Source organism: Myxocyprinus asiaticus, chromosome 21, assembly GCF_019703515.2.
Source record: "Myxocyprinus asiaticus isolate MX2 ecotype Aquarium Trade chromosome 21, UBuf_Myxa_2, whole genome shotgun sequence".
Lineage (NCBI taxonomy): Eukaryota > Metazoa > Chordata > Actinopteri > Cypriniformes > Catostomidae > Myxocyprinus > Myxocyprinus asiaticus.
In genome coordinates this window covers 2,221,544-2,243,037 of record NC_059364.1, presented here as the reverse complement: position 1 = coordinate 2,243,037, position 21,494 = coordinate 2,221,544, and the positions used below count along the sequence as shown (strand labels likewise).

Here is a 21,494-nt window from a genome sequence, read left to right as displayed (position 1 = left end):
ACCGGGTGATGGTGTTTTGTTTTTATTTATTTTTTTAGATTTTCTCCCATTTACTCCCCAATTTGGAATGCCCAATTCCCAAAGCGCTCTAAGTCCTCATGGTGGCGTAGTGACTCACCTCAATCTGGGTGGCGGAGGACGAATCTCAGTTGCCTCCGCATCTGAGACTGTCAATCCATGCATCTTATCACGTGGCTTGAGACGTAGCACGTGTGGAGGCTTCACGCTATTCTCGGCAGCATCCACGCACAACTCACCACACGCACCACCGAGAGCGAGAACCACATTATAGCGACCACGAGGAGGTTACCCCATGTGACTCTACCCTCCCTAGCAACCAGGCCAATTTGGTTGCTTAGGAGACCTGGCAGGAGTCACTCAGCACACCCTGGATTCAAACTCTCGACTCCAGGGGTGGTCAGTTTTTTTAATGATATAGATTATGATACATTCTGAGACTCTCAGTCTAAAAAACTGCTGAAAAATCACATTTATTTCTTATTTTTCTTATTTGACATTATATACAGGTATCTCTGAGTGTAAATAAGGTGGCTCTGAAAAAATTGCTTTAGTTTTGTTCCCAATCATGTCACTGTAGCTGAGAAAAAAATTGTGTTGATACGACAAAGCAATCAAATGTTATAGTATTACAAATATAATTTATCATAGTGTCCAAAAATGTCTCCATGTGTACAAAAGCCTCTCCAAACAAATAAAACATAATAATTGTGCATAAGAACTAATTACACATGCAAACACAACAATGACTAAAGGTTTTCATAGCATGCAGACATGATTTTGTTCTGAGATTTCACAGAATGAGTTTCATTCTGTGTCATTTGAGTCATCATGGAGTCTGTGTCATGTACTTGGCGTCATCTCCTGGTGGTCATTTGTAACATTGTGCTTTGTGTGGATTATCTAATGATCTATGTATCTGATTACTAGGGTTGCCATGGTGTACGGTGTTACCGGTTTTACTCATACAAGGGACAACACCGGTGTGAAATTTTATACCAGGTAAAAGGGGGAAACATTATAAGTGGAACTTCCAATATCAATACAATAGCCTTACGAATAGAATAGCCTTAAATAAAGAATAGTTGCCTAATGAAGAGCTTGTGACCCATGATAAATGTTCCAAAATAATGCATTGAAAGCCAGATTTTCTTTACCAATATATCAACTTATACTGGCAGCAAAGTATGCGCACTGACCGAAGACATTTAATTGCAGGTAGCGAATTGTGGCATGGGGGGGTGTGATCATGTGTTGGTCTGTGGGAGAGGGAGAGCGGTAAGGCTCGTCAACTGGGCCTTAATTATCTCCAACACCTGTCTCTCATTATAGTGATGGTGGAGGGAGACCTGAAAAGGCACGCCAGTGCATCAGAGCGGGGAGAGAGACCAGGGTCACCACGTGAATCTGTGTGTGTTTGGCCATCAAGAGCCCTTTTTGTTTTAATTGTTCTAAACACTGCGAAAGAGTAATAAAACTCTCACCTTTGACTGTTCGCTGTCTCCTGACTCCTCCTTTGCCCAGAACTCAAAGACATTGTTACAGTGGTGCCGAAAACCCGGCTTCGGAGGAGTACGCCATTATGGAGTCCTCACCACTGGGCGAAGTCTTCACCAGGCCCTCATGGACGTACACCTGGAGCAGGAACAACGTTTCCAAGTCCTGCTCCAGGTACAAGCAGAGGACCGGCTGGTGCTCCGGAACCTGATCACCAGAGAGGGGGCTGGCGCTGCAACCTCCCCAGAACCCACCCCACCCGTGGCCCTAATGAAGATGGAGCCAGACGATGACCCGGAGGCCTTTCTGGACCATTTTGAGAAGACGGCAGAGGTCTGGAAGTGGCCTCCTGACTAGTGGGTGGCCCGGCTGTGGTTCTTGCTCTCTGGTGAGGCACAGCTGGCAGCACAACAACTTCCCACCGCCAGCCTCCTCAATTATCAACATCTAAAGAAGGCCATCCAGCAACGGGTTGGTCGTAGCCCCGAACAAAGCCATCAGCTCTTTCGGTCGCTGAGTTTCTGGAAGCATGGCCGCCCATTCACTTTTGCTCAGAAGTTCCGGGATTCCTGCCAGAAATGGTTGTTGGCGGAGGGAACACGCAGCATCATCGATGTAGTTGACCTGGTGGTACTGGAGCAGTTTGTTGCCCAGCTTCCGTGAGGAATGTCCAAGTGGGTCCAGTGCCACCGCCCAGTGTCGCTGGAGGAGGGTGTCCAGCTGGCAAAGGATTACATGGCGGCGTTTCCAGGAGGCAGCGATCCAGTTTTTTTTTTCTCGCTCTTCTCTCTCTTCAAACCCTGTGTCTCATGTCCCTTCCCCCTCCCCCCCCACCCCGTTCCTCCCAATGCCACCCAGTTCTGGCTGCAAGGAAATGGGGAAGAGGTCCACCCAAACCCCACCCTCGGTCCAGAGGACCCTTCCTCTTGTCTGTCCCTCCTACTCCCCGTCTCCCTCTGCTATCCCCCCCAGATGGATTGGCGAGACCACCCTCACGATTGTGGAAGGAAGACCTGGGCTGGTCTGCTGGAGCTCTGGGGAAACCGGACACAGTCAGGATCGGTGTCCGGTGATGGAGGTGGGAACACTGGTCCAGATCCCCGACGCTCCACAGGCTGCCCCCGATCGGGCAGGGGCGTATCAGATACTGGTAAGAGGGATACATATCAAGCTTTGGTGGATACAGGTTGTTCTCAAACCTCTGTCCACCAATGCTTGGAGCAAGGCAGGGCATTGGATAATAAACAGGTGAGGGTGAGGTGTGTGCATGGTGACATTCACAAGTATCCATGTTTACCATTGAGATACGATTCAGGGGGAAAAGGCATAGAGTCAAGGCTGCGGTTAATTCCCGCCTCACCCATCCACTAATTCTGGGAACCAATTGGCCTGGCTTTAAAAATGTATTGAGGTTAATGTGTGTGGATGGGTCCTGCAAAGTAGTGTTGCGGTGTGTGGCATGCGACACTATGGCTGGAGAGGTGGTGCCAGGACCGTTAACATCTATTCCACGTCAAGATGATGCAGACGAGGGAATTCCCATACTCAGGGGCTTCCCTAAGGGGGATTATCCTCTGGAGCAGTCATGTGATGAGACCCTCAAGCACACCTTTGACCAAGTGAAAGTAATTAATGGTCAACCGCTCCAGCCTAATGTGGCGCTCACATACCCGTACTTTTCTCTTATCAAAGAGCAGTTGTATCAAGTGAAGCAGGACACTCAGACCAATGAGAATACAACTCAACTGTTAGTACCAAAGAGCCGCCGGGAAACACTCTTCCAGGCGGCTCACTATAACCCAATGGCTGGTCACTTAGGTCACAAAAAGACTTTGAATCTGTACAATGGCCCGTTTCTTTTGGCCAGGCATTCACGGCGATGTAGGCAAATGGTGTGCGGCGTGCCGTGAATGTCAGTTGGTGAATCCACCGGCCACCCCAAAAGCGCCATTGTGCCCTCTGCCATTGATCGAGGTCCCCTTTGAGAGAATTGGCATTGACCTTGTTGGGCCATTAGAGCGGACTGCATGCAGCCATCGCTTTGTATTAGTTCTGGTGGACTATACAATGCGATATCTGGAAGCACTGCCCATGCGCAACATCTCAGCATGTAGTGTTGTGGAGGCACTCTTCAGAATTATCTCCCAAGTGGGGATTCCAAAGGAAATCCTCACTGATCAAGGCAGAACATTCATGTCACATACACTATGTGAACTGTACACATTATTAGGCATTAAATATATTCGCACCAGCGTTTATCACCCGCAAACCAACGTGTTGGTTGAACAATTTAATAAGACCTTAAAAAACATGATTCGTAAGTTTGTACACGACGACGCTAAGAATTGGGATAAGTGGCTCGAACCCCTGCTGTTTGCAGTATGAGTAGTTCCACAAGCCTCCACAGGGTTTTCCTCATTTGAGCTTCTGTATGGGCGCTGGCATATGGGAAGCTTGGGAGGAAGGACCTTCGAATAGCAAAAAACAAATTCAATACGTTCTTGACCTTAGAGCAAAACTCCACACTTTGGGGCAGGTAACACAGGAGGCAAGCACAAGAACGCCAACACCGACTGTACGACAGGGGCACTCGACTATGGGAATTCGCACAGGGAGATAAAGTGCCTGTATTGCTGCCCACCTCGAGCTCCAAATTACCCGGCAAGTGGCAAGGACCCTTTGATGTCACACGATGATTTGGAGATCTCGATTATGAGGTTAGGTGAACGGATAGGAGGGGGGCATGTCAAATCTACCACCTCAACCTCCTCAAACCATGGAGGGAGGTGGTGCCTGTAGCCTTGGTGATGGTAGTTCCAGAGAGGGCGGAGCTTGGGCCGGAGGTATCTCCCAAATCAAATTCATTCACCCTGGTCCCTTGCGCAGTCCACCTCTCACTGTTGCAGCTTACAGACATTGCCCGGTTGCAAGTGGAATCCGCAGATGTGTTTTCACCCCTTCCTGGTCACACAAACCTTATAGAGCACCATATCGAGACCACCCCGGGGGTGGTGGTTCGTAGCCACCCCTGAAGGAATAATTGACGACAGACCGTTGAATTGTTTAAAAATAATGCACTCCCAAGGTGTAACTCCGCTGTGTGTCGTGACCGCATTACTACCTCAGGTGAGCATTATTTTTCAACAATTCAACAGGCTGTAGTCGATTATTCCTCTTATACCACAGTTACCACACCTTAAGACATTGTTCAGGGTTTTATCTCAAGACATTTTCTGATTTTCGTCCCTAAAACGCTCTTGTGAGTGGAACTACTTTCTTCCGCCACAGCTACAGCTCAAGCCTTCATTGCTAATTCAAAAACGTAACGTTAGAACTAGTAACGATGGATGCGCTGCTTTTCGGCATAGGAGTAAAAAGGTTGTGTGTGTGTGTGTGTGTGTGTGTGTGAATGTGTGTGTGCACGTGTGCGTGTATGTGAGTGCGAGCGTGTGTGTGTGAGAGAGCATATGTGTGTGTGTGTGTGTGTGTGTGTGTGTGTGTGTGAGAGAGAGAGAGAGCGTGTGTGTGTGTGTGTGTGTGTGTGTGTGGGAGAGAGAGCGCGTGTGTGTGAGCGTGTGTAATTGCGGGGGAGACAAGGGAGCACGAGGGCTCTTTTTAAACAAAATTGAAATAAATGTAGGATATTTTAGACATTGTTTTGACGATCTTAACTGATTAACTTTAACCAATGTCTTGGTTATTTTGTTGTGGTAGCCTGTAGGGCTCTTTGAAATAACTGAAATAATTTGGCGAAGTGATATGGAAGGGGTCATTCCTATGTTCCCAGGGTCCTATGTTCCCCAGATTTATAGGGTTAGGGGTTAGTGTTCATATTTATGAAATATAAGGGGGCCTGGGTAGCTCAGCAAATAAAGACGCTGACTACCACCCCTGGAGTCGCGAGTTTGAATCCAGGGCGTGCTGAGTGACTCCAGCCAGGTCTCCTAAGCAACCAAATTGGCCCGGTTGCTAGGGAGGGTAGAGTCACATGGGGTAACCTTGTGGTCGCTATAATGTGGTTCTCGCTCTCGGTGGGACGCGTGGTGAGTTGTGCATGGATGCCGCGGAGAATAGCGTGAAGCCTCCACATGCGCAATGTCTCCGTGGTAACACGCTCAACAAGCCACGTGATAAGATGCACGGATTGATGTCTCAGACTTGGAGGCATCTGAGATTCATCCTCCACCACCCAGATTGAGGCGGGACACTATGCACCATGAGGACTTAAAGCGCATTAGGAATTGGGCATACCAAATTGGGGAGAAAAGGGGATAATATTTATTAAATATTTTAACTTGAAACGGGTATTTGACCTGAACACAATAGGAGGGTTAATGTGTGTTAACAGAATCTTGAAATGGGGAACTTAGGACCCTGGGAACATAGATACACTCCCAAATGTAAACATTATGTGGTCAAGACCTGGAAATACTTCATAGCCCTGCATTTACTTGAAAAATAATTTTACACCTTAGAACGTCTGTCAACCAATCAGAATAAAGCATTCAGCAGACCCGTGGTATAAAATATCTTATGCCACGGGTCTGTTGAATGCTTGTTTCTGATTGATTCACAGACGTTCACCTCAGGTGTGCATTATTTTTCAACAATTCAACGGTTCGTCGTCAATAAACGGAAACGCAGCATATACGCAACACCAACATAATTGTCAAAGACATATACTTAGCTATTACTCGCTATATTTTTGTCTGTGAGTAAAACAAACAGACTGGTTGTATTCTACTCTTTGAGAGATTTCCAACAACATATAACACATGACTATTTGATCAGTTTGATGTTTTTACTGATTGCAATAATATATACAGTGCAATTTTTTAAATAAATTATCAAAAAGGAACACTTTTGTTTTGTCTGCAAATTTCAAAGCACTTGTTCAGTTTTGGTCATAATGTCTACATGCATTGGAACGTAGAGCTTCTAAGCTTTCAAACGATACATATTTAGTGTTGATAAAGACTGTTGTTATTAATATTTCGACTAGTATTTTTGTTTTTGTTTTGGTGGGCCCTTGAGAAAAAAACATTATAAGAGCTTAAAGGGTTAATTAAAACTTACAGACGTACAACATATGTTTGCTATCATTAAATTCATGTATTTTAGTTATTTGTTAGCAAGTGTAAATTGCACAATTTATGCAATCAGTTGAGTTCTCACTGTGATCTTTTATTTATCTAATTGATCGGTTTGCACAAATCTCCTGCATTAAGTTGAAATATCACTCAAAATATACGTGTTAGATTATTAATATAGGTATTTTATATACACTATATTTGAATATATAAAATGTATATTTTAATTTGTATCTGTCTAAATAATATATGTAACACTTTACAATAAGGTTCTGTTAACATTAGTAAATGTATAGTTATAATGAACTAATAATGAACAATATCTTTTTCAACATTTATTACTCTTTGTTAATGTATATTTATAAAAATACAATTCTTATTGTTTTATCTATGTTAGTTAATTATGCATTAAATAATGTTAACACATACTACATTTAATAAAAAAAAGAAAAAAAAGAAAATGCATTAGTACATGTTGAAATTAACATTAACCAAGTTTAATAAGTGTTGTAAAGTACTGTTCAGTTTTAGTTCATGGTAATTATTGTAGTTAACTAAAGTGTTATTGTAAAGCGTTACCATCATATATTTAAGGTACATTCTACGAATTCGATTTTTGCAGTGTAACTATTTTAGATGTGTTTTAGATGAATGCCACTAACATGTGGAGTCCAGCTGTGTGATGCAGACATCCGAAACCTTTGTGATTTATATTTTTGTTTTATGAAGATCTCAATTCTAGCTGTGTGTTTCTGACCGCTGTACATCTGCTGCACACACTTAAACACTATACAGCAGTAATTCTAACCTGATTTTGCTTCAGGACACAGATTGGACATTGGACATCAAGCAGCGACCCAACACAGAACCAATATTGTTTCTCGTACAAAATTGAATTTCGATGGTTTCGTGCTCTCAGCACCCAATAATTCACCGGAGAAAACTCATTGTGGCCACACAAACTATGTTTATCCGCACTGCAGTTGAAACGTAATGTGGTTTGGTTGGTATTTCCATTTACCTTGTGTAGTTTTGTTCGTGGTTTTCAAGGATGAAGTCATGTCACCAGTGTTGTATAATGTATGCATTTGTCATATTTGAGTAAAAGTAAAGATACCTTCATGGAAATTGACTCAAGTAAAAGTTAAAGTAGCTAATGAGAAAACGACTTAAGTAAAAGTATTAATGTAACTGATATTAAATTTACTTAAGTATCAAAAGTACAAGTAAATTGCATAAATTACAGAACAGAACCCATGGCAACTTATTTGATTGGTGGTGCTCATCATTTACTCACCCTCATGCCATCCAAGATGTGTATGAATTTCTTTCATCTGCAGAACAGAAACCAAGAGTTTTAAAAGAATATTTCAGTTCTAAAGGTCAATTCAATGCAAGTGAATGGTGGCCAGATATTTCAAGCTGCAAATAGCACATTAAGGGAGCATGAAGTTATCCATACTACTACAGTGGTTAAATCCATGTCCTCTGAAGCAATTCAGTTTGTTTTGGGTGAGAACAAACCAAATCGTAACTCATTTTCACTGCATATCTTGGCATTGCAATCTCTATGCATGATCATGATTTCAAGTTTGATTATAGTGCTTGATGCATGCGCAGAGCCCTAGATGGCGCTATAGGAAGTGTAATCGAGCTTGAAATCCTGATCGCCAAGGAGACTGCTAATGTCAAGATTTATAGTCGAAAGCGGAGTTGTATTTTGGTCTATTCTCACCCAAAACCAATTGGATCCATTCAGAAGACATTGGTGAAACCACTAGAGTCTTATTGATTACACTTATGCTGCATTTATGTGCTTTTTGGAGCTTTAAATGTCTAGCCACCATTCACTTACATTGAATTGACCTACATAACAGCGATATTCTTCTGAAATCTTTTTTTGATTGTGTTCTGCAGAAAAAAAAAATAAAGTCATACATATCTAGGATCGAATGAGGGTGAGAACATTATGAGAATTTTCATTTTTAAATGAACTATCCTTTAATGGCTCATTCAAGTCACATCAGAATGATCATATTTATGGGATGAGTGTAAATGAACACCACAGTCCATAAAAATTGGAACATTGTAGGAGGGATGTGCTGGAACACAGTTAAAACAACTTAACAACAGCATAGCAATAACCTGACAACCACGCAGAACACCCTGGCAACTGCATAGCAATGTGCTGAAAAACAGTTAAAACAACTTAACAACAGCACAGCAACAACCTGACAACCACCCAGAACACCCTGGCAACTGCACTGCAATGTGCTGAAACACAGTTAAAACAATTTAACAACAGCATAGTAACAACCTGGCAACCACCCAGAACACCCTGGCAACTGCATAGCAATATGCTGAAACACAGTTAAAACAACTTAGCACCAGCACAGCAACAACCTGGCAACCACCCAGAACACCCTGGCAACTGAATAGCAATGTGCTGAAACACAGTTAAAACAACTTAACAACAGCATAGTAACAACCTGGCAACCACCCAGAACACCCTGGCAACTGCATAGCAATGTGCTGAAACACAGTTAAAACAACTTAACAACAGCATAGCAACAACCTGACAACCACCCAGAACACCCTGGCAACTGCATAGCAATGTGCTGAAACAAAGTTAAAACAACTTAACAACAGCATAGCAACAACCTGACAACCACCCAGAACAACCTGGCAACCGCATAGCAATGTGCTGAAACACAGTTAAAACAACTTAACAACAGCATAGTAACAACCTGACAACCACCCAGAACACCCTGGCAACTGCACAGCAATGTGCTGAAACACAGTTAAAACAAGTTACCAACAGCATAGCAACAACCTGGCAACCACCTAGAACACCCTTGCAACTGCATAGCAGTGTGCTGAAACGCAGTTAAAACAACGTAACAACAGCATAGTAACAACCTGGCAACCACTCAGAACACCCTGGCAACTGCATAGCAGTGTGCTGAAACACAACCTGACAACCACCCTGAACACCCTGGCAACTGCACAGCAGTGTGCTGAAACACAGTTAAAACAACTTAACAACAGCATAGCAACAACCTGGCAACCACCCAAAACACCCCGACAACTGCATAGCAATGTGCTGAAACACAGTTAAAACAACTTAACAACAGCATAGCAACAACCTGGCAACCACTCAGAACACCCTGGCAACTGCATAGCAATGTGCTGAAACACAACCTGACAACCACCCTGAACACCCTGGCAACTGTACAGCAATGTGCTGAAACACAGTTAAAACAATTAAACAAGAGCATAGTAACAACCTGGCAACCACATACTGTAGCAATGTGCAAAACACACAGCAGAGATCACCTTGACACCTGCATTGCATGCCCTAGCAACCATCCAGAAAACCCTAGTTACCACATACTGTAGCATAAATGTGCTAAAAAGCAAATACAACACTTTAGCAAGAACCAGAAAACTAGTTTTGCTTAGGCAAAAACCTACAAATAAATATTGTTGGACATTTTCATTAGCACTGTTAATTATTCATACACATCACACCTTGGTTAAATTTAAAATGTAAATGCATGTGATTGACTTTTATATGAACAGGTCTCCTGGAAAGGCTGGAGACTGATTGCACATAACTTCATTATTTAACAGCTTTCATAATGTTTAAGCCTAAACTGTGTAGTCAATATTAGTAGCCTATTAACATGTAAAACTTAGGAATGAAAATGTGCACTGTGTGATTTCAGATCAGATGGGTCTCCGTTAACTGTGCGCGTCTGGAGCTTGTCAAGTGTAACATTAACTAAGACACTACATCATATAGGCTTCATTTTCCACTCCTTAAAATGTCTGTATTAATGTTTCATACGATTCACACATGATGTTTCCATATATTCATTTATAAACCAACCTGAGTGCAATGTTAAATTCCTGAGCTGAAGTGATGATTTCACAGCGGAGCTCGTCTATTCACCTCTAAAAGTTGACCACATTTATTTTTACATCACTAATTAAGGTACGTATCTGGTTAAGACTTTATTTCAAAAAAGTTAAAATGCTCCATAAGGTGTACGTCTATTCAGAATATTCCTGCTCATGTGATACAAATAATCTGAAACATGCACAATCTTTTTTTCCCTCCCTTAAATCTGTACTAAATTTGAAAATGGTAACATAAAATAATAATAATAATAATGATAATAATAATAATAATTATTATTATTATTATTATTATTATTAGACTATTATTATTCTTTTCCCACTATTTCGCTAATTCTGTACATGTAATTTAACTAAATGATGTCCTCTATATTATGTTAAAATATATGTGCACAAATCAGACTCAAGTGTAAAATTCCTGATATATTTATGGGACTTTCACCTATTTGTAGGCTATATTGATTTATTCTAATTTATTTTAATGTTTGTATTTAATGTTTGCTGCAAAATGTGTGCTTGATATTTCTCAATTGCTTGTCACCTTGTGCCTCAGTTAACAACATATTCTAAAGTTCATGAGCCTACATATTCAGCTTATCTGGTAAGAAAAAAATATATAAAATAATAATATAATGAAATAATAATAGCACAATAATAATAATAATAATACTCATAATAATAATAATAATTGGTATTATATTTATTAGGCTATTATTATGAATAGGTATATACAAGGCATATTTTATTTATAGAAACTATACATATAATAGAGTTACATTTAAAAAATGTGTGTTTCATTTAGTTTTGTCGCACTTCCGGTTAAAGCCAGACCCACATTCTGTTGTATCCGAATAAAGAGACAGATACAGATCATTTTGTGATAGTCACAGATACAGATACAAATATAGATAATGGCTGCGCTGCACACCCCTAATCGGAATATTTTGCAATAAACATAAAATATATTGTTTCTATACTTATAATAAACAACCTAAAATCAATAGTTTTATATATTCCTATCGTTTTTTTTATTCAATGACATCATTTGCAATGCTTCATGGGATTGTAGTTTGTGCCCTCATGAAAGACAGTAAGTGCACAGTCTTGTATCTTTGTCTTTATGTCCGATTTTCAAATACTTTTTTGCCTCAAATCAAAGTTTGTGATGTTGTGATTCACCTCGGAGCTGGTTGGTTTGGTTCATGGCCAACAACTCTTTTATGAAGGATTTTATAATAAGTCTATGGAAGAAATGAATAGGAAAAATATTTCCGGAACCCAAATAGCTGAAAACATGGGCGAACACTGTTGCGCTCTATACCAGATGGAGAAAATAAAGTACCTCCCAGTTTTTGCTTGGTGAATATCTTGTTTCACTCTGAAATATGTCAGATTGAGTTGCGAATGCTGTTTCATGTTGACATTATTTGATCTATTTTGTTAAAATGTAGAATTTTTAATATAATATAGGCTGCATTTATTAATTATATAATAGTAATTTTTTTATTTTAACGTGACTTGTTTTGCGCACGTGTTTTCACTCTCAAAAAAGTGCGAACAAGCGAGTTAGGGGCTGTTCACACGAACCTGTTTTTCAGTTGTTTTTCTATGTAAACAGGCACTGGACGGACATCTTTGACCGTTGGCCACATCTCGTAATTTTTCAGTGTCTTGCTCAGACACCGTGTAATGTAAAAATGACTTCAATTTTTAAAATCACATCTCGAGAAGTGTGTTATGTTTCATTTCTTTGCGCTCGTCCAGTTTTTTTTTAGTGCGGGTGTCACAAAGATTTGACATTCTGAAGAAGTTCAGGTTGCAAAGACAAATTTATGTTATAAAGAGACTGAGCGATTTCAGGTTCAAACTTAAAATTTGACGGTTCCGGTCACTTACGTCATACAGACTCGGATATAGGCTTCAACATAAAGACCTTGAAGGGGAGCATACATAAAATGTCATTACAGCACACAAGAGATTTGTGAACTTCATAAAAGATTGACTGTTAAGGCACCATTTCATAAATACTAAATTACTGCACTTAAACACTAAATAATCTTGTACCACTGAATTTAATAGATATTTGTCACAGTCCTGTCACCTTGCCATGTTCTGTCTTGTGTTTCGTGTCCTGTCTTTGAGTTGAGCACACTGGTCCGGGTGCGAGTTACCGCCGCGTGCTCTCCGGTGATGTCAAAGGTCCTGTCACCTTGTCAGGTTGGGTTTTTTCTGACGGGACCATGGCATCATAGTTACCTGTCTGTCTTGTGTTTTGTGTATGTTCTTTGTGTGAGCACACAGGTCCTGTTGTGAGTTACCGGCGTGCACTCTTCAGTCGGTCTTGTTCATGTCCGGGGCATGGTGTCTGGATCCTGACTTCCTGTCTGGTTCGGTTTTGGTCTGTGTCAGGATCCGGACACTCATGCTCCATGTTCTGTTTGTTTTGTTCCAACTGTATTGACGTTTTCTCCCTCATGTGTTTCAGGTGCCGCTGGCACATGGAATCAGTGTTTCCATGGGAACCCTGATTTTTTCCATGGGAACTATGATCATTCCAACATTCAGCTGGCGAGTGGCACCTGTTCCTTGTTTGTTCCTGCCTATTTTAATCCCCTCGTGTGTCATGTCCTTGGCTGGTTTGTTGAATATCGTTCAGTATTGTTGAATCTAGTCTGTAATGATCATTGGATGTTATCATTATAGTAAGCTGTTTGATGTGAAGTAACTTACCTCACTCTCTCTGACTAGTTGGTCCTGTCTCATGTATCTGTTTGGTTGCCCGTCTCTGCCCGCGTGTCGGGAGTGTGGTTGCCTTCCAGTTTGCTGCGTGTCAGCTGATCTTCCATGGAGGATTCCTCGTCTATGCCCGTGTGTCGGGAGTGCGCAAGCAGCGCACACTACTAATCAGCAGAGGATTCCTCGTGGATCTGCCACTCACCTGCGGGCGCGCTCTTCGTGGAGGATTCCTCACATTTTGCTGAACATATTATTTATTGTCAATAAATCCTTAGAACTGTTCCTCTGCTATTGGGTCTTTCTGTCTCACTCTCTGACAGATATTAAAGCTTTAAAGCGATGCCATCTTTGAATAAGACACGGCTCATGTGCAATCCTGCATTAGTTTTATAGATATGCTGGTCATAATCTCTCTTTTGTTCACAGGGGTGAGTCACTGGTGTGCTTGAGTTTGTAGTTGCAGACATGTTGTAATTAATGCTAAGCAATTCCTATGTGGAGTATTTGTGGGATTAGAGGGATTTTATGGAATGGGCATTTCTCAGGCCTGGATTAGTTGGCGTGAAGGATCATGCTTGGTTTGACCAGTGCTGAGAGCGTTTCTAACACTGAAATGTGCTCTTTCCTGCAGCATCTCTGAGCTCTTGATACTCTCTCATAGGCCAGATTTTTATACTCGCACTGCCAGATTTCATCAAATGCAGCCGAACAGAACATAATATTTGACACTTGTTTAGAAAATGTAGCCCTCTGCACGCTAAAACCATTTTGAAAGTCTGGATTTGTTAAGGGGGCAAGTTTATTATGTGCTGTTAATACTTACTGTACTAGTGCTGCCCATAGAAAGGTAATATCAGAAATTAGATCTCATATAATTCAGGATGGACTTCAAAGACTTTAGCCATTAATCTTACAGTTCATACAAAATCTTTTTGTTTAAACATTAGCCCCTAACACTTACTTAGAATCAGAATCAGAATGAGCTTTATTGCCAAGTACGCTTACACATACAAGGAATTTGTCTTGGTGACAGAAGCTTCCAGTGTACAAATACAAATCTGTTATATACAGATAGTGCAAGGCAATGTTATGGCAGAAGAGGTAGAATATGTTGGATAAATATAAATAGCTGTGTATTGCACATAATTATTTCTCAATGGGGCAGTTTTAACTGTTCATGAGATGGATAGCCTGAGGGAAAAAACTGTTCTTGAGACTGACGGTTCTGGTGTTCAGAGCTCTGAAGTGCCGGCCAGAAGGCAACAGTTCAAAGAGGTAGTGGGCTGGGTGAGTGGGGTCCAGAGTGATTTTTCAAACCCTTTTCCTCACTCTGGAAATGTACAGTTCTTGAAGGGAGGGCAGGGGGCAACCAATAATCCACTCAGCACTCCGAACTATACTTTGTAGTCTTCTGATGTCCAGTTTCATAGCTGAACCAAACCAGACAGTTATTAGAGTGCAGAGGACAGACTCAATGACTGCTGAGTAGAACTGTATCAGCAGCACCTGTGGCAGGTTGAATTTCCTCAACAACCTTGTCAGTGTGGGTCTCCCACTTCAGGTCCTGTGAGATGGTAGATCCCAGGAATCTGAATGACTCGACTGCTGCCCCAGTGCTGTTCAGAATGGTGAGCTGGGTCAATGTTGGGGTGTTCCTCCTAAAGTCCACTATCATCTCCACTGTTTTGAGCGTGTTTAGCTCCAGGTTGTTTTGACTGCACCAGACATTGAGCTGTTCAACCTCCCTTCATGTATGTCATCCTGGATGAGGTTTATGTCAGTAGTGTTGTCTGCAAACTTCAGGAGCTTGAAAGAGGTGTCCTTGTGTACAGGGAGAAGAGTAGTGGGGAGAGCACACATCCCTGTGGGGCACCAGTGATGATTGTACAGGTCCTGGAAGTGAATTTCCCCAGTCTCACTAACTGCTGCCTATCTGTCAGAAAACTGGTGATCCACTGACAGATAAAGGTGGGAACAGAGAGTTGGTTTAATTTAGTCCAGAGAATCACAGGGATGATGATGTTGAAAGCCAAACTGAAGTCCACAAAAAGGATCCTTGCATATGTCCTTGGTCTGTCCAGATGTTGCAGGATATGATGCAATCCCATGTTGACTGCATCATCCACATACCTGTTTACTCGATAAGCAAATTGAAGGGGATCCAGATAGGGTCCAGTAATGTTCTTCAGGTGGGCCAACACCAGTCTCTCAAATGACTTCATGACCACAGACATCAGGGTGACGGTCTGTAGTCATTAAGTCCTGTGATTTTGGGTTTCTTTGGGACAGGTATGATGGTGGAGCGTTTGAAGCAGCAGGGAACTTCACACTGCTCCAATGATCTATTGAAGATCTGTGTGAAGATGGGGTCAGCTTGTCAGCACAGGATTTTAGACAAGTGGATGAAACACCATCTGGGCCCTGTGCTTTCCTTGTCTTTTGTTTCCAGAAGACCCGAACACATCCTCTTCACAGATCTTAAGTGCAGGTTGAGTAGCAGGAGGGGGAGGAGGGTGGTTGCAGGAGGTGTTAATGTTTGTGTGAAGTGCAGGTCAGAGCGGGTGTGGGGTGTGAGACTGGACTTTTCAAATCTACAGTAAAACACATTCAGGTCGTCAGCCAGTTGTTGATTCCCTACAGTGTTGGGGGATGATGTCTTGTAATTAGTAATGTCTTCCAGGTCTCTCCACACTGATGCAGGGTCGTTATCTGAAAACTTGTTTTTCAGCTTCTCAGAGTAGCTTCTTTTAGCCACTATAATGTCTTTTGTCAGTGTGTTTCTGGCCTGATTGTACAAGATTTGATCCCCATTTCTGTAAGCATCCTCTTTGGCCTGACAAAGCTGCCTGAGTTCTGCTGTAAACCATGGTTTGTCATTGTTGAACGTTAAATAAGTCCTAGTAGGAATGCACATATCCTCACAGAAACTGATAAATGATGTCAGTATCTGTGAGCTCATCCAGATTGGTGTTTGCAGCTTCAAAAACACTCCAATCAGTGCAGTCAAAGCAGGCTTGTAGTTCCAGCTCTGCATTATTCGTCCATCTTTTTACAGTCTTTACTACAGGTTTAGCTGATTTAAGTTTCTGCCTATAGATCGTAAGAAGATGAACCAGACAGTGATCAGAGAGTCCCAAAACTGCTCTAGGGACAGAGCGATATGCATCCTTTAATGTTGTGTAGCAGATATCCAATACATTTCTGTCTCTGGTGGGGCATGTAATGTGCTGTCTGTATTTTGGCAGTTCACGGGTGAGATTGGCTATGTTAAAATTGCAGAGAATAATCATAAGTGAGTCCGGGTATTGTTGTTCCATGTCTGTGATCTATCAGCCAGCTGTTGCAGCACTGCACTCACACATGCTTGTGGAGAAATATAAACACTCACCAGAATAAACGAGGAAAACTCCCACAGCAAGTAGAAATGCTTACAGTTGATAAAGAGTGCTTCCAAATTAGGACAGCACATCATCTTTAACATTGTTACATCTGTACACCAACTTTCATTGATGTAAAGGCATGTTCCACCGCCTCTCATTTTCCCCGTGAACTCTGCAATGCGATCCGCTCTGAACAGCTAAAAGCCTGCCATATGTAACATGCTGTCCAGATTGGCTTCACTCAGCCAGGTTTCTGTGAAGCACAGGGCTTAGTTTACTAATTTTAAACCATGAATTGTACTACACATAAATAACTAATATTGGCATTATATTCATGCTGTTTAGATAGAGGGGAACTGGCCCCACAGTGAGCCTGGTTTCCCCCACATTTTCCACATTAGTTTTTTATAACTCTGTTCTCTGTTACTGTACGCCAACAATTGACTCAATTGTGTCTGTTTTAGTTTCTCTCTAGAGGACAAAGTTTGTAGACTGCTGCCTTTTCTCGTTTGCATTGTAGATAAATGATTCGGGGAAAATAAACCAGCCTGATGTCATGAAAATTACGCGAATGTGGCGACAGTTTTGCAAAATAATATTCCGTGGTTAAATACATATATCACTGCAGTTTCAAATAAATAAATAAATAAAAGCAGATGTGATAAAAAAAAAAAAAAAAAAGATTACTGAAGTCATGTGTCATAAGATAGTATTGTGTAAGAAACAGGGCGAAAGTGAGTGTTTATGAACTGATGACCTGCAGTTTTAATAATGTGCAATGTGATTTTTAGACCAGGTTGAAATAAACTCGTGTTTGCAGCCACCTTTCACTCCTGCTAAACATATTCTCATGAGTTCTGTTTTCTGTGTCCCATTCTGACACGTTTGTTCCAGTTTAGCACTTCCAGGCATGATGTGTCAGCCACACAGCTTCATTTCCGCTGCATTGCTGCCACGATGAGTCAGACTCGATGCTCCAGCCAAGAAATGTACCATTCCATGACATCACCGCCCTGAGCACGGACGCTCTCTCTCTCTCTCTCTCTCTCTCTCTCTCTCTCACTCATCAGTTATGACATCCATAATGACTTTGTCCCCTAAGACCGGTCCATGGCAAGGTCAGGGTGGGTTGTTAATGCAGTGGACACCTCCGATTCACTCGTATAGTCAGTATATATGAGCGCTCACACAGTCTCAAGTGCTCGTGTGAGGTCTGTTGAACTCTGGGAAAGTGAGCGCACTACTTAGGGGTTGAATGCAAAGAAGTATGTACTGTAGTTTTATGCCAGTGGTTCTCAAATGGTTGGTCGTGACCCAAAAATGTGTCTCGGGTCTGTTCTGTTAAGGTTGCAAGTAACAGGGAAAAAGAGTGGTAAATGCAAATACTACAATGCAACTAACTATATTATGGTGCATTGTTAGCACAGCAAAATAAATAGACTTAACCATAAAACGGAGGAGAAATGCTGTTAAAGGCTGATTTTCCAATGAAACTGCACAGTCATTTTTGCATCAATTCAGATGTGTTTTAACTTTTCCTGTGCCGCTACTCATATCATGTTGCATGAGCAGCCTCAGAGACAAGGGTTCAGGTCCCATGAAAACCAGGAAGTAATCAGTAGTGTTCACATAAACAAGAGTGAGCTCGATTCTAAGGTTGCATTTTTGCTCAGTAATTACATTTTTACTCCACTGATGGTCAGGTTTAGGGTTGGGGTTTGGGTTAGTATGCATGGTTAATTAAATATGCACAACTGTTGACTGTTTTAAATTTTTTACAACTCAGTTTTGACGCTACCCTGTGGACAATTCACCTCAACTAGCACTTCCAGCTTTGGCCACTGGGGGCAGTGGCATTAATTTTGGAACGCGCAGACCGATTTCAGCTAAAGAACTTTCAACCGGATTTTTCGAATTCACAGTGTAATCAGTCTGAATCAATTCTTGATGAATAAAATCATTTTTGTCTCATTAAATATCAATTCACTCTGTTTCACTCTATGGGCTGCAAATGCAATTTCATGTTGACTTTACAGAATGTTTTGAGAAACTATCATCTGTAAGACACAATATAAACACACAGCATTCAACAGTCTAAACAATCATGTCCACTGAATTTTAAATGTTCAATAACATGGATTTCTTCAAACTCTCACACTTTCTCTGCGAAATCATTTGTAATTTCTGTTTTCTCACATTCTAGTTTCTCTGCTTATTTCCTAGTGTTGCAATTGACACTATTTTGTAGCGACAATATCACATAGATTTACCATTCTTTTTACAGAAAACCTTCTTGCCTGCTGACACAGAGGAGGACATCTTTGCTCATTTGGGTTTGGAGTACATTGAGCCTTTGCAAAGAAATGCCTAGATTTCATGTGTCCTTCTGCACTGTAAAGTCTTCTGATGATCTGCTGTTCAACACATCAGCGATGGCCTTCAGAAAGCTGTTGATACTTTCTCACTGAAATGGCTGTGATTTCATCAGCAAACATGAGAGTTACAGACAGTTCTTGCATTTTTGCTTTCATTTTAAAAATCTGCAAACTGTATATGGGTCACCCAATAAGGTTGTGCGCTATTTTAAAAAATTAGAAATCTTTAAAAAAAAGCTAGTTTAAAACGTGCTGTAGAAATATAATTTTTGTTTTCATGCTGGTTTCATACATTTTTGAAAAACAGTTAAAGAATTTTCTGCATAAAAAATTTGTAAATCATTTTAATAATGTCAAGTAGTGTAACCATCAAGTTAAATGTATTAAAATACTTTCCTTGCACCTTGTATCACAACTTAATCATTATATTTTTTCAAGGTAAATATGTTTTTACAAATATTGTAAATTTATGTCACGAATACCAAGAAGCTTTCTTATTCCATTTGATGTGAACAAAATGTGCCTTTTCAAAATAGAAATGTCAAAATATCTGACTTTTCACATAGTCATGAGGGTCTAAAGGGATCTTGTCTATTTTATGTTGCAAGTTGGTTACACCATCTGACTTTGATCTGGTGGACAAAAGTCAAATATTAATAATATTTCAAAAAGCTAAATGTTTCATTGCTTACTTTTTTAAAATAAATAATAATACAAGATTATTCCAGATTTCTAAAAATGTCATCTTTTCAAATCAAATCAAATCACTTTTATAGTATATATAAAATATACAGTAGGTTGTATTGTACTGTATTGACATTCAGGCTGTCGGTTGATAGTCAGTTGCCAGTGTGTCGTTAAGAGAGAATATAATTTATGACAGTCCAGTGTGAGATAATAAGATTAATAAAGTGCAGTGCTGATGTATTTTGATCGTGCGAGATCAAGAGTTCAGAAGTCTGATTGCTTGGGGGAAGAAGCTGTCATGGAGTCGGCTGGTGCGGGTCCTGATGCTGCGATACTGCCTGCCTGATGGTAGCAGTGAGAAAAGCCCATGGCTCGGGTGGCTGGAGTCTCTGATGATCCTCCGAGTTTTTTTACACACACCGCCTGGTATATATGTCCTGGAGGGAGGGAAGCTCACCTCCGATGATGTGTCTGGCAGTTCGCACCACCCTTTGCAGGGCTTTGCGGATGTGGGCGGTGCTATTGCCGTACCAGGCAATGATGCAGCCAGTCAGGATGCTCTCTACAGTGCTGGTGTAGAACTGTGTGAGGATGTGGCGGTTCATTCCAAACTTCCTCAGCCGTCTCAGGAAGAAGAGGCGCTGATGAGCCTTCTTCACAACGGCCCCAGTGTGGACGGACCATGTGAGTTCCTCAGTGATGTGGACACCCAGGAACTTGAAGCTGCTGACTCTCTCCACCGGTGCTCCATTGATGGTGATGGGACTGTGTTCTCTGTCTTTTCTCCTGAAGTCCACCATAAGTTCCTTTGTCTTGCTGACGTTGAGGGAGAGGTTGTGCTCCTGACACCAGCTTGTCAAAGTGTGCACCTCCTCTCTGTAGGCCGTTTCATCATTGTCAGTGATCAGACCTACCACTGTCATATCATCAGCAAACTTAATGATGGCATTGGAGCTATGTGTTGCCACACAGTCATGTGTGTACAGGGAATACAGGAGTGGGCTGAGAACACAGCCCTGCAGGGCTCCAGTGTTGAGGGTCAGTGATGAGGAGATGTTGCTGCCCATTCTAACCACCTGGCGTCTGCTTGACAGGAAGTCCATGATCCAGCTGCATAGTGAGCTGTTTAAGCCCAGAGCCCGGAGTTTCACATAAAGCTTGGAGGGCACTATGGTGTTGAATGCTGAGCTGTAGTCTACAAACAGCATTCTCAAATCAGTGTTCCTTTTTTTCCAGGTGGGAGAGAGCAGTGTGTATTGTAGATGCAATGGCATCATCAGTGGAGTGGTTGTTGCGGTAAGCAAACTGCAATGGGTCCAGTAATGGAGGCAGCACAGAGCAAATGTTATCTCTGATTAGTCTCTCAAAGCATTTACTGATGATGGGGGTCAGAGCAACAGGACGCCAGTCATTTCAGCCAGAGATTATGGATTGCTTTGGTACAGGCACAATGGTGGACGTTTTAAAGCATGTGGGGACCACAGACATGGAGAGGGAAAAGTTGAAAATGTCCGTAAAAACACCAGCCAGTTGGTTCGCGCACGCTCTGATGACGTGGCCTGGAATGCCGTCTGGACCCGCGGCTTTACGGATATTCACTCGTCGGAAGGATCCGGTTACATCCGCTACAGAGACGGAGAGTGAACTAACCCCTGTAGCTTCAGCCGCGAGAGCTCTCTCTGCGAGGGCGGTGTTATTTCCCTCAAAATGAGCATAAAAAGTATTTAGCTCATCCGGGAGAGAGGCAGAAGTGTTCATTTAATAAATTCTCTTTTATTCTCTTTTAATGA

The 21,494-nt window shown here is 41.7% G+C and overlaps 1 protein-coding gene across 1 annotated transcript in view; it reads left to right on the top strand.

The window, feature by feature from the left end:
• The window catches only part of dntt (deoxynucleotidyltransferase, terminal), a 180,772-nt gene extending 161,124 nt beyond the window's left edge, over positions 1–19,648 (top strand). The window contains exon 11 of the mRNA XM_051648014.1: positions 18,927–19,648. Coding sequence (XP_051503974.1) covers positions 18,927–19,013 — 87 coding nt within the window. The 3' untranslated portion in view covers positions 19,014–19,648. The remainder of the gene's footprint in view (positions 1–18,926) is intronic.
• Positions 19,649–21,494: the final 1,846 nt, after the last annotated feature.